Below are 24,924 nucleotides of genomic sequence, written 5' to 3'. Positions count from 1 at the left end.
TTACTATTATAAAAAAGCTTATTGATTTTTTTCTTTCGTAAAAAAATATTTGTTTTTTTCGCTTATCAAAATCTGCAAATTAAAATAAAATTGTTTTCAATAAATTTTTTTATACATTAATAATAAATTTTTTGTTAGGTTTTTTGTTTGTTTTTTGTATAAAAAATCTAATTACGAATGCTTTGTTGTTCGGCTAATCATTTTCTTTATCTTCTTCTTTATCAAAAAATTTCTAATAACTAAGAAAAATAATTCTTATTTGTTGCTGTATTAATATTATCAGTTTTTTTCTTATACTCTATATACATACTGATGTTTTAATTATATATTGGGTCTTTTTAATTTATTATTCCAAATTGTAGTTAATTTTCTTTCTTTCAAACATTTTTTTAATAATGTTTGTTTTTTTAGTTTACAAATTTGGCCAAGAGTTTTAAATTTTATATTTATAAAAAAAAATTTCAGGATTATCTAAATTTTCTTTACTCTTCATTCTTCTTCTTCATCCATCTAACTTATCTGGTTAATAGTTCATTTTGTCGTTTTTTTCTTTTTTTAATTTAAAATATTATTTTTTATAACTAATTTTTTATATTCTCATCAGTGCTTTTTTTGAATTGTTTTCTTAGATATTGGCATTTTTTATATAAATATATATATAGATTTTAAATTTTAATAATAATAATAATTTTATTTTTTTTATATATATGAAGCTTAATGATGAATTTCTTTAAGTGTCTCCACCTCTGCTGGAATCTACAAGGGAGATATCCCTTGTATTTGATGATGAGGGTTTAATATGTTAGTTGTTGTTTTTTTTTTTCAAAAAGAAAATTCAATGGAATTGGGCTTAATCGGTGAGTGTTTGTGCCACTAGGGCCAGCTGTTCCTTGAGAACGCGGAATGATGGTCGCTCTTCGGGACCGTGGGACCAACATTTTTTCATGACCTAAAAAAAGAAAAAAAGAAGGGGAATATTAGAAAAAATTATATCAACATAGATGATATTTATTCTATGGGGAAAGGTGTGAAAATGGAGACCATGCGGTTACCACTAGGTCTTCTATAGCCAATAGGTCTTCTTCGATATCCAATGGAAGACATATTTCTCTTTTAGAGCTAGTAGAAGACTAAGTGATCTTCTATAGCCAATAGACGACCAAGTGATATTTTTAGAATATTTTTTTTGCGGACCCATACAAGGCGTGGATATTTAAAACATATTTTTTTCGGGACTCATACATGGCGTGGATATTTAAAATAACGTATTTGAGGGTCTACACAAGGCGTGGATCTTTAAAATAACTTATTTGAGGGTCTACACAAGGAGTGGATATTTAAAATAACGTATTTGAGGGTCTACAGAAGGCGTGGATATTTACACAAGGCGTGGATATTTAAAATAACTTATTTGAGGCTATACACAAGGCGTGGATATTAAAAATAACTTATTTGAGGGTCTACACAAGGAGTGGATATTTAAAATAACTTATTTGAGAGTCTACACAAGGCGTGAATATTTAAAATAACTTATTTGAGGGTCTATACAAGGAGTGGATATTTAAAATAACATATTTGAGGGTCTATACAAGGAGTGGATATTTAAAATAACATATTTGAGGGTCCACAGAAGGCGTGGATATTTAAAATAATTTATTTGAGGGTCTACACAAGGCGTGGATATTTAAAATAATTTCTTTGAGGGTCTACACAAGGCGTGGATTTTTCAAATAACTTATTTGAGGGTCTACACAAGGCGTGGATTTTTAAAATAATTTTTTTGAGAACCCATACAAGAGAAGGAAGACCATGTGGTCGCTAATGTTCTTTAGAATATCATGGGGTCTCATACATACTAGAGAATTCATTGTAGTCTCCCATATTCTATATAAGAGATCTATAGAATATAGTCGTTTTCTTTATTAAATAACTTGTAGACAATAATATTCTACAGAAACCCCTATGGTTTCCTATGTGCTACAGAAGATCCAATGGTATCCTATATACTACAAAATGTGTATAAAGACCTTATGGCCCTGAATATTTAATAGAAGATTATGTTATCTCCTATATTTTACAGAAGCCCACGTTCTCCTCTACAGAAGACCATGTGGACTTCTACATTTCATAGAATAATATAGGGTCTCTTATATTTCATTGTAGGTCATGGAGTCTCCCATATTCAATAGAGTAAACTGTATTATATTATGTTCGATAGAAGACCCTTTGGTCTCACATATTCCATAGAAGACTATGTGGTCTGCGATATTCTATAGAAGGCGGTCTAATGATCTTCTCTAATTAAAATGAGAACACTTCTTATATTCTACAGAACACCATGTAACCCCTACATTCGTTAGAAGACCATGTGATATTCTATATTCTATTGAAGACCCTGAGGCCTCCTGTATTCTATTGAAAAACATTTATTTCTACAGTGGGCCACACAGTCTCATATATGCTGTATGATATCATGTGTTCTTCTATATTTTATAGGGGGTTCCTTTGATTTCTTATATTCTACAGAACACCATGTAACCCCTACATTCGTTAGAAGACCATGTGATATTCTATATTCTATTGAAGACCCTGAGGCCTCCTGTATTCTATTGAAAAACATTTATTTCTTAATCCGTCCATACTTACATCATAAATTTCCTTAGCGCATGACTTTGGTTTCTCTAAAATAATACCACGTTGGACACGTTCAACAACTTCAGTATTCTTTAGACGGCCATAAGGCATTTTGCCGCAAGTGAACACTTCCCACATGAGGACACCTGCAATAGAAACAACAACTATTAATTATATGCCCTCCAAAAATTAATTTCACAAAACTTACCATACGCCCAAACATCACTTTTCGACGAGAAGCGTGTATAATTCAAGACCTCTGGTGGTGCCCATTTAATAGGAAATTTGGTACCACCCGAACTTGTATACTGATCGTCCAAAACGTAACGGGCCAAACCGAAATCGGCAACTTTAACGACATTTTCGGAGCCCACCAAACAGTTGCGGGCAGCCAAATCGCGATGAATGTAATTGTGACGTTCCAAATAGGCCATGCCCTTGGAGACCTGAAGGAGAGAGAGAGAGGGAGATATTTTTATTATTTTGTTTTAATTTAATATAAATATTTGAATATATTTTTTTAAACCTTCTAGAGGCGTGGGTTTTTAAAAGAATATTTTTGAAAGCCTAACAGAGGCCTGGATTTAAAAAAAGAATATTTTTGAAGGCCTAATAGAGCCCTGGATTTAAAAAAAAGAATAATTTTGAAGGCCTAATAGAGACGTGGAATTTTAAAAGAATGTTTTTGGAGTTCTAATAGAGGCGTGGATTTAAAAAAGAACATTTCTGAAGGACTTTAGAAACTTGAAATTTATAAAAGAATATTTTTTGAGGTCTAATAGAGGCGTGGATTTAAAAAAATTAATATATTTGAAGGCCTAATGGATGCGTGGATATAAAAAAGTATATTTTTGAAGGCCTTTAGAAGCTTAAAAATTTTAAAAGAATATTTTTGGACGTCTAATAGAGGCGTGAATTTAAGAAATGAATATTTTTGAAGGCCTTTAGAAGCTTGAAATTTTTAAAAGAATATTTTTTGATACCCCTATAGAGGCGTGGATTTTTAAACGAATATTTTTTGATAACTGTATAGAGGCGTGGATTTAAAACAATATATTTGCTGATACCCCTATAGAGGAGTGGATTTAAAAAAAAAGAAGATTTTTGAATATCTATAAGAATTTTGGAATCTTAAAAGAATATTTTTGCAATGCACGGATTTTTCTAAGAAATATTTTTGGAATGCACGGATTTTTCAAAGAAATATTTTTGGAATGCGCGGATTTTTCAAAGACATATTTTTGGAATGCCTTATACAGACTCCGTTTTAAAAGAATATTTCTTGAAGGCCTTATAAAGACGCGGATTGTTTAAGGAATATTTTGGAGTTTTAAAAACATATATTTGAATTTATAATAGGGACGTAAATTTTTAATTGAATATTTTTTAAAACATTTAAATTTTTATTAACTCACCTGTATACACATATCCAACAGCAGACCCATATTACCAATCAATGTTGTCTCATGACGCCGCAAATAGTTCAACAATGAACCATGTTTCATATATTCCGTGACTATATAAATTGGACGATGTTTCGAGCAGACACCATATAGCTGTACCAAATTTGGATGTTGTAATTTGGTCATAACTTTGGCCTCCTCAATGAAATCATCCTCGGACATGGTGCCTTCTTTCATCATTTTCACAGCAGTATCAATGGAACCACGCCATTTGCCGCGACGTACAACACCAAACTGGCCCGAACCGAGTTCTTCCATTAGCATTAATTCCATGGGATGGATTTCCCATTTATCTGTAAAAATAGAGATATTTTTATAAAATATTTTCTAATTTTTAAAGAGAGTGGGAGAGTTGTACTTACCATGTGATAAACCTGCCGTTGGCGGTACTGGACGATCACATGGCGATGATTTTAAACGGCATGCCAAACCACCGGAATTATGCCGATGATAATTGATTAGATCTGGTATAGTTTCGCAGCAATGTTTTTCACTTAAATAGTATTCTCCGCGAGCATTTTGTTTGATGTGATAGTGTTTAACATGTGATTGGGGACTGCAAAGAGAAAAAACGGGGTTTTTTTGAAAAAATAATGAATTTAAAAAAAAATCTTGGAGACAACAAGGTCATCTATATATAGAGGTGTGTATTTCAAAAAGAATATTTTTGGAGGCATAATAGAGACGTGGATTTCTAAAAGAATATTTTTGGAGGCCTAATAGAGACTTTTCATGCAAAGACCCTGACTTTTCCTATATAATGACTATGTGATGTGGTCTACAGTATTCTATAGATGACCATGTGCTCTCCTATATTACGTAGAGGCCTCTGTAGTTTACTATATTCTACAGAAGACCCTGCTATCTCCTATATTCTTTAGAACACATTTTGGTATCCTACATTGAATAGAAGACACTGTGATCTCATATCGACGCCTCCGAACCATAGTATGCTAAGTCTGAAAAGTGAGTTTTTCAGTAGAAGCTTTCAAAGTATGGAAGTTTCTTAGTTCGTACGTGTCATGCTAAGTAAATTTTTGCTTATAACTTTGGTTTGGATTGTCCGATGATTACCGAAATTTCAGTGAATTTAAATTAAGGACCGTAGTATCTAAAAACGTAAAGAACTTTAAAACATGCTAAGTCGACTTCGCATACTATGGTTCGGAGGCGTCGATATATTCTATAGAATACCCTGTGGTAACCCATATTCATTACAAGTTATATACAATATTCTATTTACTGCCCTGACCCCACCTATTCCATAGAAGGGGCAGTCGCCTCCTATATTCTATAGAAATATATGTGGTCTCCTATATTCTATAGAAGACCATGTGGCCTCATACATTCTATAAAATACCTTTTGACCTCCTATTTTCTATAGACGACGCAGTGGCCTTTTATATCCTACAGTCTTACAGTCTCCTATATTGTATATAGCACCATGCGAACTTATATATCCAAAAGAAGACCATTTGATCTCCTACATTCAACAGAAGATCATGTGGTCTCTCACAGAAAATAAAAAAAAAAAATAAATAAAAAAGTTCTCGAAATACTTACACTTTGGTATGCAGCGATAGTGTATATAAACCTTTTGTCGATGATTTACGCACCACAAAACAGCCTTCTTTGTCGCCTTGTTTCAATAGGGATTCGGCACGCTGACGTGACATATCACCCACGTACCATCTAGAAAATTAAAAAAAAAAACATGTGTTATATAAAAAGTGGTCACTTTATGAACTTCAACAGCTACTTACTCATAACGTTCCAAACCCAACAATGCCTTTGGTTTGACATAATTGCTGGGTATATAGCCGACATTGCCCATGGCATCTTTGACTTTCCACCAATGTTCTTGCGAATCATCGATAACTTCATATTCGGCATTCTAAAGGGAAAGGAGAATTTTTATTAGATTTTTAGATTTCACAAGAAAATAATAATCGAGGTACTTACCTTTTCCAATGAAAGATCACCACCCTCGATGGCCTTGAAGGGATATAAAGCTACGACAATTTTAACAAAATGTGAATTGTCCTGCGGGGAATAGAAGAAAAAGAAACAAAATATTAGTTAAATGAAATTTAAGAAAAACTATTCATAAAAATAATTTAAAGAATACTTTTCTAAGGGCATATGGAGGCATGGATATTTAAAAATGGAGGCTTAAATTATTAAAAGAATATTTTTGGGGGCCTAATAGAGGCGTGGATTTTAGAAATAATATTTTTGGGGGCGTGGATTTTTAAAAGAATATTTTTGGGGGCCTAATAAAGTCGTGGATTTTTAAAAGAATATTTTTGAGGGTCTAATAGAGTCGTGGATTTTTAAAAGAATACTTGGGGCCTATAAGGGTAGTAGGTTTTTGAGAGAATATTTTAGGGGCCTATAAAGAAACTAGGTTTTAAAGAGAATATTTTTAGGGGTCTATTTTTAGAAACCTATAAGGGGCGTGGATTTCTAAAAGAATATTATTTTGGAAGTCTTTAACAAGGCGTGGATTTCTAAAAGAATAGTTTTGAAGGTCCTAAACAAGGCGTGGATTAAAAAATATATATTCTGGCGTGCTTTTTAAAATAATATATATAAGTGGATTGGAGAGCCCTATTTATTTTTTGAGACTAATAAGGACGTGGACTTTGAAAAGAAAGGTGGGGATTTAAAAGATTTTTTGAAGGTGTCGAAAAGCTGCGCATTTAAAACGAAATATTTTTGGCGGTCTCGAAAGGCTCTGGATTTAAAACGAAATATAATTTAAGGTCTTGCAAATGTTTAGTATTTAAAAAAATATATTTTTGGGGGGTTTAAAAATTTGCGGATTTAACACGAAACATATTTTAGGGTCTTGCCAATATGTAGGATTTTTTGAAGGCCTGATACATGAGGTGTGGAAAAAAATATTTTTGAGTGTCTTCCAAATGTGGAGGTTAAAAAAAAATTGGGAGGGTATTGAAGCGATGCGTATTAAAAACAAATAGTTTTGAGGATCTTGGTGGGGATTTAAAAAAAAATATATTCATAGAACATCTTGCAAAATTGGGGATATAAATAAAATATTTTAGATGGTCTTGAAAAGGTGGATAGTTGATGGTTCTGAAAAATGTATTTTTAGATTGTTTTGAACCAGTGGGTATTAAAAAATATACTTTTAAAGAGTATTGAAAAGGTGGAGATTTAAAAAATGACTTAAGGGTTTGCAATTTGTGGGTACTAAATATTTGAAGGTCTTACAAATTAAAAAAAAAAAAAAATATTTGAAGGGTCTTGCAAATATAAGGAAATAAAAATATATCTTTTGAAGGTATAATACATGAGGTTTGAAGGCCTTATATAGGAGGTAGGTCAGGATTAGAAAAATATGTTTGGGGTTCTTCAAAAGGTGGAGTTTAAAAAAAATTAATTTTGGAGAATCTTTATTTTTGATGGTCTTGCCAAAAATGTGATTTAAAATATATTTTTAGAGGGTTTTGAAAAGGTGAATATTGAAAAATATTTTTGGGTATAGAATAGAAGTCCTGACTTCTGACCAACGTACTTTTCATTGAGTTCGTATCGCTGGTAACGTAAACAACTTCGCTTGTAACGTAAGAACTTTGCTTTGTATGAGAGGTTTTTGTAAAGAAGCAATAAATAGCTTCTGGGGAGAATATCCCAACAGAAAACTAAGGGAACTTATGAAGATCAGTGGCGAGATCCGAAACTATAGTCTTCCCTGCCTTACCCCTCGGTGGACAATGCCATACATTTCCCACTAATAAACATTTGTTTTTTACAAAAACAACAAACTGGGATTCAACCTGACTATTTTGCCAAAACAAAATACAAATTGTATCTCAAATAATCCTCTAACACTACTGATCTTAAAAAGGCGAATATTTAAAAAAATGTTTTTGAGGATCTTAAAAAGGCGAAGATTTAACAAAAAATAATTTTTGAAAGTCTAGAAAAATATTTTTGAGTGCATTGGTATTTAAAAAGAATATTTCTTTGTAAATTCTGGAGTTAACAAAATTTTAGGATTGTCGAATATAATTTGTTTGCGGACTTAAACAGGCGTTTATATTTTGAAAGAATGTTTTTGGAGGGGTTTGTAGAGCTATGATTTTTTTTTAAATATTTTTTGAAAATATACTTACCTTAGCTTTAGAGTTTGGTGTTCCTGGAGTTGGTATACCACCTGGCATTGTGTTATCCAATAGAGAACCGTTACCGTTTAATAAATTTGGTGACTGTTTAAATGTGGATACCGATGACTAAAAATTAAAAAAATAGCAATTAGTTTTTGTGGTTTTTATAATTAATTTATCTTATTTTTTAACAGGTGAACCTCCTTACCTGTGGATGCAGCGATGTGGGCGTTGAACTACCTATACTGCCAGAACTATTGTGATGCAAGCTAAATTGACTCGTTGACGTTGAATTATTTGGACTAATGCTGCGCTGTGATATTTGGGCTGGTGAGCTACCAGTACCTGAAAGAGAGTAAGAAATAAAAATTAATAAAAAGGAATTTAAAATGTGTTTTGTTATAGAAATATTGAATATTTGTAAAGTTTAATTTGTTAGAAAAAATTATTTTTTTTAATAAAAAAAAAAAAAAAAATTAAAAAATTGAAGGCTTTTTTAAAGAATAGATGATTTTTAAAGAATATTTTTTCGAAGGAATTTAGAAAGATGGTGTACATTTTGAAAATATTTCTTATCTTAAAATGTTTTAAAATTTTTTTAAAAGAAAATTTTTTTAGGATCCTAATAAGGTGTACTTTTTTAAAATTATATATTTTCTATGATCTTAAAAAGGTGTACATATTTAAAAGAATATGTTTATTTTTATAAAACATGAATAATTATATGGTAATGATTTATTAAAATCAATAATAAATCAAAAAAGTTCAAAATGTTTGCAATGAATCATAGATAAGCAGATCGAAACAACATGTGTTTCTTCTTAGCCATAATTTCAAGGTTGAGCAAAATTAAAAAAAGAAACAAGAAAGATGATTTATAATGACTTATAATTATCACACCATGCATGCCAATTTTTTTCTCTTCATAGTTCCGATTTGTTTTTTGTCTAATTTCCGAAGAAGAAGAAAAAACTCTAATGATTGGTTATTGATATGATGAGAATATTTTTTTAAATTAAATAATGTATAATTTCATTTCAATGAAATCTTTTTAGTCATGTCATAATTGATTTGGAGTTGTTTTTCGAAAAACATTTCCTATGTGTTGTGATTTTGCAAATTATTTAATTGTCTATTTATGTATCTATGGTTTTTTTTTGTATTTTCAATTTGAAAACTTTTTACATGAAATCGTGACAAAAATGTCACTCACCACAGATTTATTATCTCTTTGGAGAAAAGACAACAAATAATGCCGCCAAAAATTTTACCTAATGTAAATTTTTTGCCAGGAGGAAAGGGAAGGCAAAATATTCAAGAGGTAAGTGAGTGAGAAATAGTTTACAATGAAATATTACATAAATCCCTATTATTTGTATATTTGTTGTTGTTGCTATTTTTGTTGTTTTGTGTAAATTATAGATGACAAGCAAACAAAAGATTTAAACGAGACACGCCAAATGAGGCGTGGATTTTTAAATGAATATTTTTCTAAGGCCCAAATGAGGCGTGGATTTTTAAAGGAATATTTTTCAAGGCCCAACTGAGGCGTGGATTTATTAAAGAATATTTTTCAAGGCCCAAATGAGGCGTGGATTTATTAAAGAATATTTTTCAAGGCCCAACTGAGGCGTGGATTTATTAAATAATATTTTTCAAGGCCCAAATGAGGCGTGGATTTTTAAAGGAATATTTTTCTAAGGCCCAATGAGGCGTGGATTTTTAAAGGAATATTTTTCTAAGGCCCAAATGAGGCGTGGATTTTTAAAGGAATATTTTTCTAAGGCCCAAATGAGGCGTGGATTTTTAAAGGAATATTTTTCTAAGGCCCAAATGAGGCGTGGATTTTTAAAGAATATTTTTCAAGGCCCAAAGCAAGGAGTGGACTTATTAAATAATATTTTTCAAGGCCCAAATGAGGCGTGGATTTTTTAAATAACTATTTTTCAAGGCCCAAATGATCTCCAGACGTGGATTTTTAAATAAATATTTTTCAAGACCCAAATGAGGCGTGGATTTTTAAAAGAATATTTTCCAAGGGCCAAATGAGGCGTGGATTTTTAAAAGAATATTTTCCAAGGGCCAAATGAGGCGTGGATTTTTAAAACAATATTTTTCAAGGGCCAAATGAGGCGTGGATTTTTAAAACAATATTTTTCAAGGCCCAAATGAGGCGTGGATTTATTAAAGAATATTTTTCAAGGCCCAAATGAGGCGTGGATTTGAAATATTTTTATGGGAAAAAATTACCTTAAATTATTTTAGGTACGGGTATTTCTAAATCAGTATTTTTTAATTATTTTCCATACTAAACAAGATTTTTTATGGTAAAAAATATTCCTACATTTTTTCCAAGCCAAGTAGGAAAAAAATCCAAACCCCAAATAGTTTACAATATTTTTGAGGTAACCATGGTTATATGTATCCATGTGTATGCACATACATACATCGCCAAAAAAAGTTGAATGCACTTTGGAATTAATATGCAGAATGCGTAAATTACGACATAGCCTACATGTTTTCTGTTGTTGTTTCTGTAAAGTTTGAACAGATTTTTCGTCTTCGTTTTTCAGTCTTGTTTCTTTTTTCATTTGGTTTCATTGGTTTACTTTATTGTGGTAGACTTTTCTGGTATCTGCTCATCGTATAACTAAATAAAAACTGTAAAGCAACATCAAACAAAGTTTCCATTTAACCTCGGCCGTCTTTTTATGTGATTTTATTTTTTAAGGGGCGTTTTTTCTTCACGCCTTGGATTTTTTCAGTTGGCTTTGGGTTATGGTTTTTTGAAAAAAAAATTGATTTGTTTTGATGTGTTTCGTTGCCATTGTAATTTCAATTTTTATTGTTGTTTGTTAGATATGACACATATTTACACATCCATTTATGTGTATGTACAATTGTAGGAAATTCTTCTTCATTATTGATTGATGGCTAAGGTGTATTATTGTTCAATAGCGCATCCGCTTCGAGACGCGGAGTTCATTCACATGAGAGGTGTTTCTTTCGATGACTGATATTTGGATTTCCTTTTATGGAGATGATGATGAGGATAAATAGGAGGATTTTTCCCACTGGAAGGATTTTTTATAAAATTCATTCAAAATTTTCTTCTAAAAAACTTTTTTTAAGCTACAGTGATTTTTTTCTCGCACGTGTTACTAAAATGTCCAAAATTAAATAATTTGCATTTTTTTATCTTTTTGTATAACAGGTAATTTCAATTATCTGATCCCCTTTGTTTCAAAATCTCTTTCCTTGGCCCACAAATAAAGTGATAATGAATTATTCTTTTGTTATACAAAAATGACTTAAGACATAAGCCAAACTTTATCAATTTAACAAATATACATATGTTACAATATTCGAATTCGGTATTACCTAAATAAATAAATCAGATGTGAAATAAACTTTTTAATGGGTTTTAATAAAATGCCCGGCCGAGCTATTGCCTATTTTATTTAGAGACTTTTAAATTAAGTATGTGTTTGTTTAAAACTAGTTTAATACATATTTTTTTTTCATTTTCAATACTGGATAATGAATATTTACTGTTTTAAACAAAAGACTTAAGGCGCATACATGAAATGCTCCTGTTTGTGCTTAAATCTTTTGACAACAATATCGAATTGCTTGCAATTTTTAATGAATTTTTTCTCCATACTAAACAATTAAAAATAATAATTTTTAAATTAAAACCAGGAAGGAAAGTAGTAAAGTCGGGCTGGGCCGACTATATGATACCCTTCACCACTTTGGGTATATTCTACATATGTATCCAGTTTAGCAACATCATTTTAGACTTAATTCAGTACTTCAGTAGTGTTGGCGGTTTATTTGGGATACCATGTGTATTTTGTTTTTATAAAAAATAACTATTTATTAGTGAGGAATGTATGGCATTGATTGCCGAGGGTAAGGCAGGGAAGACTATAGTTTCGGATCACGCCACTGATCCTCATCAGTTCCCTTAGTTTTTTGTTGGGATATTCTCCCCAGAAGCTATTGCTTCTATACAAAAAACCTTTCAAACCCAAATGTCTCTTGTAACAACGCGAAGTACTTAGCTGACCAACGTACCCTATACCAAAATTCGTGCAAATCGAAAGATATATAGGGTCTTTGGTACACCAATTACCTTAAATCGGATGAAAATATATATGGCAGCTATATCTAAATCTGGACCGATTGTCACGAAACTTTGCACACATCATTCTTTATACCAAAAGATTTCCAGGGACTTTAGTGGACTATTTACCTAAAATCGGGCGAAGCTATATATGGGAGCTAAATCTAGATTTGTACTGATTGCCACGAAACTTTGCACACATCATTCTAAACTTAATTTAGTACGATATGCCAAATTTTGTGCATATCGAAAGATATATAGGGACTTTTGTACACAATTTATATATTTTATATATGGAAGCTATATCTGAATCTGAACCGATTTTCACGAAACTTAGCATACATCATTCTAGACCTCATTCATTACGCTGTGCCAATTTTCGTGCAAATCGAAAGATATATAGGGACTTTTGTACACAATTTACCTTAAATCGGACGAAGATATATATGGGAGCTATATCTAAATCTGAACCGATTTTCACGAAACTTGGCATACATCATTCTAGACCTAATTCATTACGCTGTGCCAATTTTCGTGCAAATCGAAAGATATATAGGGACCGTTTACATTAAATCGGACGAAAATATATATGGGAGCTATATCTAAATCTGAACCGATTTTTCCCAATTTCAATAGGGTTCGTCCTTGGGCCAAACAAATGAGCTGTGCCAAAATTCATCCAATTCGGATCATAAATGCGACCTGTACTTTGTTTACAATTTTACATCTACAGACGGACAGACGGACGGACGGACGGACATGCATAAATCGATTTAGAAAGTGATTCTATGCATATTCTCAAAAGGAACCATGGGTCTATCTCGATTATTTTTGCCTGTTACAAACATATGCACAAAGACATAATACCCTGTACCACAGTGTGGTGAAGGGTATAAAGACTTAAGACACATACAATAAATTCTAGAGTTTGTGTCTTAAGTCTTTTGTCAAAAATGTGAAAATATTGGTATTTAAAAGAAAACTAATTTTCTCAGCCACTCAAAAATAGAACAATTTTGTAGTTTTTGTAAATCAAAAAAGTTTTGTAATTCAAGACTTAAGACACATACCTTAAATGCTAAAGTTTGTGCCTTAAGTCTTTTGTCAAAAATGAAGGGTATTTCTGTTTTTATACCCTACACAACTATGTTGTCAGGGTATTATAGCTTTGTGCAGCCCCAAATGTTTGTAACGCCGCGAAATATTGGTCCTAGACCCACCTTCAAGTATACCGATCGTCATATCTCGACTAGCTGAGTCGATCTAGACATGTGTGTCCGTCCGTCCGTCCGTCCGTCTGTCCATTATAATTTGTAAACACGATACAGGCCACAGTTATGGACCAATCTTCACGAAATTTTGCATGTAGGATGGGTTCTGGCCAATGAAGGCCCCTATTGTTTTTGGAAAAGATCGGTTAATATTTAGGGGATGAAATGGACCAAAAACATTATTTTTGTCGGTTTTTCTGATCGCTCCAGAGGCCGCAATTATGGCCCAAACACCGCGAATTTTTGCATGGAGAAGGGGATCGGGCCAGAGAATAAGCATGCATGTTTTGATAAAGATCGGTCAATATTTAGCGGGTCAAATGGACCCTGACTTTTGTGTGAAAAATGACAAAATTTGTATTCTATGGCATATATATTTACTCATGGAAGATGTAGACCCGAGGAGTTGATAGCATATCCAAGAGGAGTGGTTGGCCTTTAAATTGATACCAAATATAGTGATGTATCTACTCAGATGTGGAAGTTACAGTCAAATATTTACAGGTGCTTACGTATTCAGATATTATTTAGTAACCCATTACCACATTAGAGGAGGAAATATCGCGCTGATGGCTTTGAAATTTTTCATGAAGTTCCAGTTATGGTCAAGAAAAACGCCTACAATTTTCCGTGATGATCAGATTAAAATTTTGGGATGAAATGGACCAAAAACTAATTTTTTGTGTGTTTTCGAGTCGAGTATAATCCGAAAATCACAACACAATCCACCGTGAAGGTAATCTGGACAAGTAATTAGAAGGACTGTACTGAATATTCGAAAAAAGTAAGGAAGAGGTGTTGTTGACCTCTAATCGGACAAGAGGGGGCAAATATCACGAAATATTACTCAGACTCGGAATAAAAATCCTCAGAAAGTTAGAGTTCGTGGTAGTTGTGTAGGGTATCGTATGGTCGGCCCCGTCCGACTATACTGCTCCGCTCACTGGGTTTTTTTTAAAGATTATCCATTATTTAAGAAATTTAAATTTATTTAATTAATTGAAAAAAATCATTTATTTGAAATATAGTTTTTTCCCACTTCTACAATTAATTAAATCTAATAAAGTGGTCGTGTTTTATTTTTTTCTTGTATTAATTTGTTTTGCAAATTTGTATAGCGCATTTTTACATAAAATAAATACATGAAACACTTTGTGCCAATGTTAATTGGCGGATATGGCTGATGAATGAGCATATTGATTGACAGAAGGGCATTTGCAAATAAATAAATAACAAAGACATGGATCATGCCTTCAATAAAATAAATATAAATTGAAACAATATTTCAAAGCAAATGTTTGGATTTTGATATTTAACATTGGCCACCTACCACTCTACCATCTGTTTTGTATACGTCGTCTCCTCATTTTTATTTCTGTGCCATTTTAACAGCCATTGTTTAATTTGTGTGTGTGTGTGTTTTTTTTTACATTAACATATTCTCGTAGTTGACTTGTTGGATAACTACCATCAACTTAAAGTTCATCGCATGTTGTCGGCATTTTAACAGAAGACAGACATAAAAACTCATATAACCCGCAGCCAAACACTTGATGATACAAAGCAACACTAAAATATACATCACAATACAACAGTATAGACCAATAATACAATACAACATTTATTACTTCTCTTGGCATGACTATATATGCATGTTCGACAACATGTTAAATAAACACCTGAGTATTGTTTTGGTTTTGTTGTTATTTTACATTAAATCTCGGATTTTGTTTATATATTTTGTCAAAAAAAAAAAATGGTAATATTACTCGCCTTAGGTGTATAAGTGACACTATCAAGATGACATTTATGAACCTCCCCCAAAAATATGAATATAAGTAAATTGCAGACATTTAGTAGTTTTTTTTTTTTTTTTGGAGCCTTAGACGGAAGCCTGAAAAAGTCATTGTATATTAACCTTCCCAGTCATAATAAACCATAAATAATATGGGCAGAGACGCACAAGGTATATTGGGGAGACACCTCCTATCTTTCTATGAATTTATATGGATATTGTAGTCAAATTTGTTTCAAGTTGAAAAAAATATTATTTTATGGAGTAGTTAATTTTAATATTTGAGAAAAAGGTGCAGTATATGTTAATTAAGAAGTCAACTTAGAATTGTATGTATTATTGACAATAATTTGTTTAATTCAACTTAAAATTTTCCGCAACGAGGGAGCAAATCGGATCAATTCAACGAATTCGTCGTTCAAAAACGCGCAGATTTGTTTAATGTGAAACAACTTGTGGTGTATCACTCAAAACTGACCAATGACCGCACTAAAGCCGATACTTGCCGAAGATGCAGTCATATATCCTTAAAATATGTTGCTGATATTTTTTTTTGTTTGGTTTAATGCGTCTTGAAATCGAAGTACCAAATTCGTATATAATAAAAAAAATAGGCAACAACATTTTATTGAAATTAAAATGAAAAATATTTGAAATAATTAGGAAAGGAGTTCATCATTTGGTGTAAAAATATTTCCCACCCACCCAGAAGTATTATAGGATTTATAATTATTTTGATCCATACTGCGAGAGGTGTAGAAACCAGAAGCAAAATTCCTACAAAAAATGAAGGTAAAAGGCAAACACAAGTAAGAAAGGGAAATTTAAAGTTAGAGGCAATTTTAGGATAGCAGAAACATGAATGCATTTGCAATACCTTAGAAAAAAACCCGACATAGATATGAAATAACTAATATGTTAGGTATGGTACAGGTTCGACGATATCTTAGATGGAATTAATAAAAAAAAATGTTCGGACCCCACGTTGGACGCCATTTGGTTCGAAGTACTTCATTCAATGTACGTTGAATTTTGCCTATGACAACCATATGAACCTCTTTTCATAAAACTGCAATTGTCCAAGAAGAACAATCTTCTTTAAAGATCAGATATCCATGCAATATCGAAGGCATGGTGGAGGAATAAATGTCCAAAGATGCAAATTATACTGCGGTATAGTGCATGGCTATATCGCATTATCAGTTCACGTACGGTATCAATGTTCGCTGGAACAACAACCGTTTTTAGGACGTCCGCCAGGATTAAATTCATCAAACTAAATTTTCACAGTGCCAGGGTGGGTGGCTCTTGATCGTCATTCATAGATGTAAGTTTATCGACTGACTATTTTATGATAATACACGTCGGGAGCTGTGAAAAATGATCCAGCGAAAATATTCGAGGTGATTCCATTTTTTTTTTTTTGCATGTTGATTTTTCAAGTCACTTTTAACAACACAACACTTCTACCATGTGTTAAACCGTACTAAGTATTTTTATGCGTCAAACGCATTCCGTTACGTTTCAAATCAAAAACAAATAAATAAAAAATATATCGTATATATTAATTTTTTTTTTGAAAACACGAAATACCAAAAATTTGAAACAGATTCGGTTCAAAGAAATCGATTACAGTGCATAGTCTTGAGGATGGGGGTGTAAAATATTGTATGATTCATGGAATCGTTTTACCTCCAAGTCTTATCAGACATATTCCTATCCTTCTGAGACAAATCAGTGCAAGGATGATAAAACCACAAGAATTTAGCTTCATATCGCTCATATTCCCTGATCTCAGAAGAATGTTCGCTGAACAGAATTTGAATTAATCGAAAAGAATTTGAAATAATTCGAAATCGAATGGAAAAGTAGATGAGCCGTTATAATATGTCTTAAAGGCAATCGCGATGAATAAAAAATCAATTGACCGGGTTCGCTTTTCTGTCAGTGGAAGAATTATATATTTTTTAAATATTGAATTTAATATAAAATGAAATGATTTTGTAAAAACTATTGTACATGTTTCAAGTGCTAAAAAAGATCATTGACACAACTGAATGTAAAATGCAATAATATATGAAACAAAAGACTTAAGACACAAACTTTACAGTCTCTATAAAAAATTTTTGACTGTACAGCATTTAAGCAGAACGCAATGATAGCAACAACAAAAACACATAATGTAACAACCATAGTTATGTTTATACCCTTAACCACACTGTGGTACAGGGTATTATGTCTTTGTGCATATGTTTGTAACAGGCAAAAGGAAACGAGATAGACACATGGTTCCTTTTGAGAATATGCATAGAATCACTTTCTAAGTCGGTTTATGCATGTCCGTCCGTCCGTCTGTCTGTCTGTCTGTCCATGTATTTTTGTGAGCAAAGTACAGGTCGCATTTATGATCCGAATTGGATGAAATTTGGCACAGCTCATTTGTTTGGCCCAAGGACGAACCCTATTGAAATTGGGAAAAATCGGTTCAGATTTAGATATAGCTCCCATATATATATTTAACCGATTTAATGTAAACGGTCTCTATATATCTTTCGATTTGCACGAAATTTGGTACAGCCTAATCATTTAGGTCTAGAATGATGTCTGCAAATTTTCGTGAAAATCGGTCAAGATTTAGATATAGCTCCCATATATAGTTTCGTCCGATTTCATGTAAATGGTGCCCCAAAGTCCCTATATATCTTTTGATTTGCACGAAATTTGGCATAACGTACTGAAATGAGCCTAGAGTGATGTCTGCCAAGTTTCGAGAATATCGGTCCATATTTAGATATAGCTCCCATATATAGTTTCGCCCGATTTCATGTAAATGGTGCACCAAAGTCCCTATATATCCTTCGATTTGAACGAAATTTGGCATAACGTACTGAATTGAGCCTAGAGTGATGTCTGCCAAGTTTCGAGAAAATCAGTCCAGATTTAGATATAGCTCCCATATATAGTTTCGTACGATTTTATGTAAATGGTGCACCAAAGTCCCTATATATCCTCCGATTTGCACTAAATTTGGCACAACGTACTGAATTGAGCCTAGAATGATGTCTGCCTTGTTTCGTGAAAATCGGCCTAGATTTAGATATAGCTCCCTTTTATTATATATTGATTTTAAGTAATTGACGCACCAAGGAACCAATAGGAACAAAACGTTCTGAAATTAGATATTAGAAATTAACCTAACCTGTGACAAGTTTGTTTGAAATCGCTTAATATTTGGATAAAGCTTCCATATATATTTTCGCCCGATTTCAAGTAAATTGGGCATAAAACTGCTCATGTTAGTCAGATTGACATCAAATTTTACACAACTTACAAAATTGAGCATAGAATTACGTAGTTGCGTTTTCTAGAAGTACAGATATAGCCCAACGGATGACCTATTTATATTTGTTTGAAGTCGATTTACATACTTTTGTCCCATTGTAACAAACGAATGACATGTTTATGGATAGATCTAGGTAGATTCACATTTAGATAAATATCACATATTTTATTTCATCCAATTTTATGTTAATAGTCCTGTTTAATATACCCATAGTGAAGGGTATCATATAGTCGACACCGTCCGACTTTACTACTTTCCTTACTGTTTTTTTTTTTTTTGTAGTTGCCATCATTAACTTCCTGATAAGGAAGTCTTATTTATTTAATGTTTTATATACATATAATTTCATAAATTAAAAAATATAATTGTACTGAGTAAAATAATAAGACTTCGAAAAATAATTGGGAATTATTGCATATCAAAAAAATTTTATATGCAATTAATTTCAAATAAAAAATATTATATTCTACCCACATGTGTCTTTTGGCCTTATAACAAATGTGTACATATGGTAGTAGTACTATTCGTACTATACATTTGCAAAAAAAAAAAAAAATCTTCATATCAAACAACACCATATGTACATACACTACAAACAAAACACCACCCAAACATTATCATACAAATATAAATTTGAATATATAAGTAGTATGCATGTAATTACTGTGTTACTGGTCTCGTGTGTTTTTTTTTTATTTACTGCAACCTTGACTTCTTCAAGTTGGTTAATAATTATTTTTAATAACATACAAGCAAACATATACATACACATTTTTAATGGCACATAAATATTTAGCACATTGTAAAAAATATTAACATTAAGAAAAAAAAGACAAATAGTGACATATAGTAGCAAACTGTAAGATATGAGGATTGAGAGAGGACCCAATCGATCAGTTGGGACACCTTTAAAATATAGTTTATATTAAGAAGGTGCCTATATCGGATAGGCATGAATGCTTCGACAAATTCTATAAAATAAGCTGGAGAATACTTTGAAAATAAAACAAAATTTTTGTTGATAAATATTCGTATTTTCATTTTGAGGCCAGAAATATATATAGTAGCCCTCTTATAATAAATGTTTATATAAAAATATTAAAAATAATCCAATGAGAAATAAATGTAGGCATAAGCACACTTCAACTGAAATATATTGGCAAACATTTTTTTCTCAATAGGTTTGCTAACTTTTATGTAGGTCTGTGTTTTTATTCCGAAACTTTTACGTTGTCTAAATGTTTGACAGAGGTAGAAATCAAAATCTTATCTGTAGAAAGAAGACCTTTTATTGGAGGATAGAAGTTGTTTTGTATGACTTTTAGAAATATATATATATATATATTTTTTGTATAGGAAATCTTTAGTAGGTCCTCTGCAGAACGATCCTACTAAGAAACATATTAATTAAAATATATAAATGTATATATTTTAATAAATTAATAATAATTTAATTCAATTAAATTAATTTTTTGTGTTTTTCAATTTAATTTATTTTTGTATTTATCAATTTAATAAATAAATATTAAATTATTTAATTTATCATTTATCTAATAATGAAGTTATTGAATTGAATCGGCATTATATAGCCGCTAAAAACAATCCATGTAATTATATTGACCAAAAAAGGAAGTTATTGTCTCCTATATCCAGTTCGTTTAGCAATCTCTAAGGCTTCGAAAATTCCTCAAATAGATTAAAGCAAAAAACTAATTTTGTGCAACAATTTGCTGTGGCAATTTTATCCACTTTTTGATCACCTTTACTAACATGAATTATTGTTGCCACTTATTGTATCCATAAAAAAACCAACAACTACTCCAATAAAATATTTCAGCAATCATGTGGCGAGTGGCGACCAATAGGATAGATAGATAGACAGCTAAACATGCCACCACATGCCTTGCACCATAAATGGTAGAAATGAAAAAGAGAGTTGTTTTTAGAAAGTAACATTTTACTGCAAAACGTGTGCAACAAATGCATAGCACAAGTTGTATACGATATATATATGGGAATTGAGACTGGGTGATGGAAAGAAAAATTGAAAGAAAAAATAAAACTACAAATAAAATACAATTTTATAAGGAGGTAGGTTAAGATGGATCTGGAAAAAATCAACATTGCATCAATTTATGTTTTAAATGAATTTTGAATATTTTCTAGAAAATATTAATTTCTTTGATACACAACATTTATTTTTAAAAAGAAATAACGATATTTCTGTTCTCAACTGGTTGACAAAAAAGTGACCGAGTATGAGAACTAAAGGAATTGTATTCATTTAAAATAGGTCTCTACAATTTAAATTTGTAATTTTTTTTTATTATTTAACAAATAAGTCTGTCCTTATTGCATATCATTTATTTTGAACAGTTTAAAATTTCTATAATTTTCCATACAATAAATTAAATGCAAATGGTGTTTTAATAAATATATGGTTTATTAAAATCATGCCTTTGGCCATTCTGCCACCGTTTTCTTAATCTCACATTTCTTATGTTTTTTTTTTATTATTTTTTGCTGCAGATTGTATGCTGAAAATTGATCACGTTTTTTAATTGCATGTTATAGCTTCAATGAAAAATAAAAGTTTTCCCATAAAGAAAAAATGTATTTTGTTTAGTGGCACATCAAGACAAGTTTTTATAGGATATTGTTGTTGCATTTTTCAGCAATACTTCGAAATATTCGTTAGAGACCCCCAAAAGTATTTATTTTCTTGATCAATCCATTTTTACACAGAAATTTCAAAATTATATCAGTATTAAATGTCGAGTTTTTAAATTTCCATGTTTTGCCATAGGCCTATATAAAGATCTGAGTAGCATTTTACAGCCAATGAAACCATAATTTGTAACTAGGGATTCATGAATGGCAAACAATTTTTAAAATGATCATCGGGTGTCATTATGATGGATTTAGGCTCAGCTTCCATTAGATATGGCTATTGGTAGTCATTTTGGGTTTTCGGAAGATAAAAAGACGTCTTGGTAAAAATTGATCAATATTTTGCCAAAGCGTGCATTTTGGTATATTGAAGGTCTTAACCGAATTATTCAACTTGAATGTCTGTAATTTGGAATTTTGTTTTTCTCAGAATATAACTGGTTAGAAAGTAACCTGACATTTGTAAGCTATTTTGAACAGTTTTTTTTTAAGGTTGCGGGTAAGGGCCCCTTTGTTAGGATAGATCAATGTTGCAGTCCATATGTGTATTTCATTTAAGTTTGATGGAAATATTCACAGCAAATGATTCATCATTAAAGGGGACTCATTTCACATTTTTCAAAATTGTGACAATTTGTGGTTGAGTTACCAGAGGCGATGGACCTACACAGTCGATATTTTCCATCTGTATGGGGGAAGTACCAGTATTGGCCGATAAACAGAATTTAACGTATGGGATTTTTTAATTACTATTTGCAAAGTTTAGATCCAATTAGTTACTCTATTCGCTTCATTTTAGTACTTTGTTAGGGTGGTACCAGAAGTGTTGGACCGTTGGAGCAGTTTCAGACATAATCAAAGTTAAAAAAATATTACTTTGTGCAAAAATGTAAATTTTTTAATTATTTCAACCTTTGGATGTAGTTCTAGCAGGTGAAGACCGATAGATCTCGACATGGGACTTTATTTAAGTTTGGTAAAATTTTATTGGAAATTTTTGATATAAAATGGAATTCCAAAGTTTTCGATAAATTCAGTTTTTAACTTCATAACAAATTTACATAGTTGAAAATGTTGATCCACTGGAAGGGAAGTACCAATGCGATTGGACCTATATAATACATCTTTCACCACAATATGGAATTCTTCGTTTGCAGCATAATTTTTTCAAACAAAATTTTACTATTAGGGAGGAAAGTATCAGAAGGAGTGGATTGAAACGTATTTCATCCAAAGACACTTGGAATTTTGATTGTACCAAAATGTATAGACCTTTAGGTTTGGCCAGACAATAAAAAAAAACTGACAGATTAAAATCCTTTATAAGAACACATAGAGTTACCGTATATCGAATAGACCCTAATTGCTTTCTCTTATATAAAAAACGACAAAGAACTGAGTTTTTGAAATATATAAGCCCTAGAGGTCTTCCTATATACTGGAGAGGTTTTTTATATAAAAATATAGTACGTAATGCAGTAAAATATTGGTCCTAGACCCACCTCTTAGTATACCGATCGTCATATGTCGACTACCTGAGTCGATTTATACATGTGTGTCACTCCCGCTGTATGATCCGTTCTGGCCAGAGAGGACAATTACCATTATGTATGTTATTATTTAGAGGTCGGAAATGTAGCGCTGTTGGCTAGAAAATTTAGCATGAGGTTCCGATTATGTTCAAGGACGACACCTATAATTTTCGATGATGATCAGGTGATATTTCAGGGATGAAATAGACCGAAAACATTAATTTTTTTTCTATTTTCTAGTCGCTCTAGCCGCCACACATAAATTTCCATGGGAAAGGCGATCAGATAAACTAAGTCGAATGGCGGTCACGATAAGAAAGATCAATATTTAGCGGGCCAAATGATGCCGCAGAGGAACTGTTGACATATAATCGGTCAAGAGGGTGCAAATATCGCGAAATATTACTCAAGCTCGAAATATAGATGCACAGAAACTGAGCGTTCAGTTGTAGTTGTGTATGGTATCATATGGTCGGCCCCCCGGTTTTAAACTGTAGAATTCTTGAAGTATTTTTATAGAAGACATATAGGCCTTCTTATACCTTAGAATATCAAGACATCGAATATTATCGAATATTTAAAGTTCTTCCTATATTAGTAAACATAATATGTGATACTTCTTCTGGATATATAGAAGCATAGAAGAACTTCGTATAGAAATACAAGGGTATTCATATAAACTAGCAATTTGTTATTTTTCATAAAAGAGTATTTTTTCTTCTCCATAAAAGAGCGTTTTCGTTTTCTGTTAGAAAAACTCTTAGTATTCTGTATAGAAGTTAAATTGGTCTTCTTCATAAAAGAAAAATGTTCCTCCCCATAGAAAAGCAATTCGTCTTCATTGAAGAATCTATGGTATTTTTTATAGAAGAGCAGTTGTCCTTATCCATAGGAGAGCCAATAGATGTTTTTTCATAGCAATAGATGTCTTCTCACAGAATAGCAGAAGGTATTCTCCATAGAAGAACAATTGGTCGTCTCCATAGCAAAGCAATATACCTTCTCTATAGAAGTGCAAATGTTTTTTTTTTGAAGAGGAAAGCAACGAATCTTCTCCAATAAGGAACAATTGACTTTTTCCCATCTCCATAAAAGAGCGATTCGTTTTCTCACAATCTTTTCCATAGAAAATTAATTGGCTATTTCCATGGAATAGCAATTGACCTTCTCCATGAAAAACAACTGTTCTTCTTCATGGAAAAGCAATTGGGGTTTATACAATAGTTAAAATTCTTCTCATAGAAAATCAAATGATATTCTCAATAGAAAAACAAATGACATTTTTCATAGAAAATCATAGAAATCAATTTATTATTTCCAAGATGGACCAATAGCTTTTCTATAAAACAGATATTGAGCTGCTCATAAAAAATCACTTGGTGTACTCCAGTCGAGAGCCCTATCGCTGAGAAATTGGTTAAAATTTAGTCTTTAAATAATATGAAGTACCAAGTCGGTCTTTTTGAATATCAAAGACCAAGTAGTCCTCCCATATACCATCACCTTATTCACCATTTTAATTAATAGTCTGTCATCAATAACGATTAATATTTGAGTTAGTTAGAGATTTTTATATTGCAAGTCAAAATAGTTTGACGTTCACAATACTGGTTTTATGGTTATTTTTATCTATGATTTTTTTTTCAATTTTGTTTTTATTTTCTGTTTAATAGCAAGCAACCTACCCAATTTCAAAGCCGATAATAGCATCATATTTCCAGTTGTGGTTATTGACGTCGAAAAAAAATAATAAAATGTCACCAAAGTGAGCTGGACAGAGGAAAATCAAGTGATGAACTGCAACACGTTGGCAATGAGACTTCTTTTGTTGTTCAGTTTTTTTCTTATTTTCAGTAAAGCAAAGCAAAAGAAAAACTTGTTGCACCTCTAGTTTTCGAGGAGGATTGATAATTTTTTTCTGCTCAAAGTTTAAGGGGAGGGATGATGTAGTTAT

The 24,924-nt window shown here is 31.7% G+C and overlaps 1 protein-coding gene across 1 annotated transcript; it reads right to left on the bottom strand.

The window, feature by feature from the left end:
• Window positions 1–810: 810 nt before the first annotated feature.
• Window positions 811–24,719, bottom strand: LOC133330891 (tyrosine-protein kinase Btk). The gene is made up of 11 exons (XM_061539293.1): window positions 24,656–24,719; window positions 8,439–8,575; window positions 8,240–8,356; window positions 6,060–6,140; window positions 5,861–5,991; window positions 5,661–5,789; window positions 4,460–4,653; window positions 4,050–4,390; window positions 2,843–3,080; window positions 2,647–2,780; window positions 811–949 (listed from the first exon to the last, which is right to left on the bottom strand). The coding sequence occupies exons 1-11, from the start codon at window positions 24,681–24,683 to the stop codon at window positions 851–853; spliced, it is 1,629 nt and encodes a 542-aa protein (XP_061395277.1). The 5' UTR covers window positions 24,684–24,719; the 3' UTR covers window positions 811–850.
• Window positions 24,720–24,924: the final 205 nt, after the last annotated feature.

The sequence above is a fragment of the Musca vetustissima genome, unplaced genomic scaffold, assembly GCF_032173495.1.
Source record: "Musca vetustissima isolate MV318-11 ecotype Yass unplaced genomic scaffold, APGP_CSIRO_Mvet_v1 utg2142, whole genome shotgun sequence".
Classification (NCBI taxonomy): Eukaryota; Metazoa; Arthropoda; class Insecta; order Diptera; family Muscidae; genus Musca; species Musca vetustissima.
The sequence above is the reverse complement of the archived record's forward strand: the minus strand, read 5'-3'. Positions and strand labels throughout refer to the sequence as shown.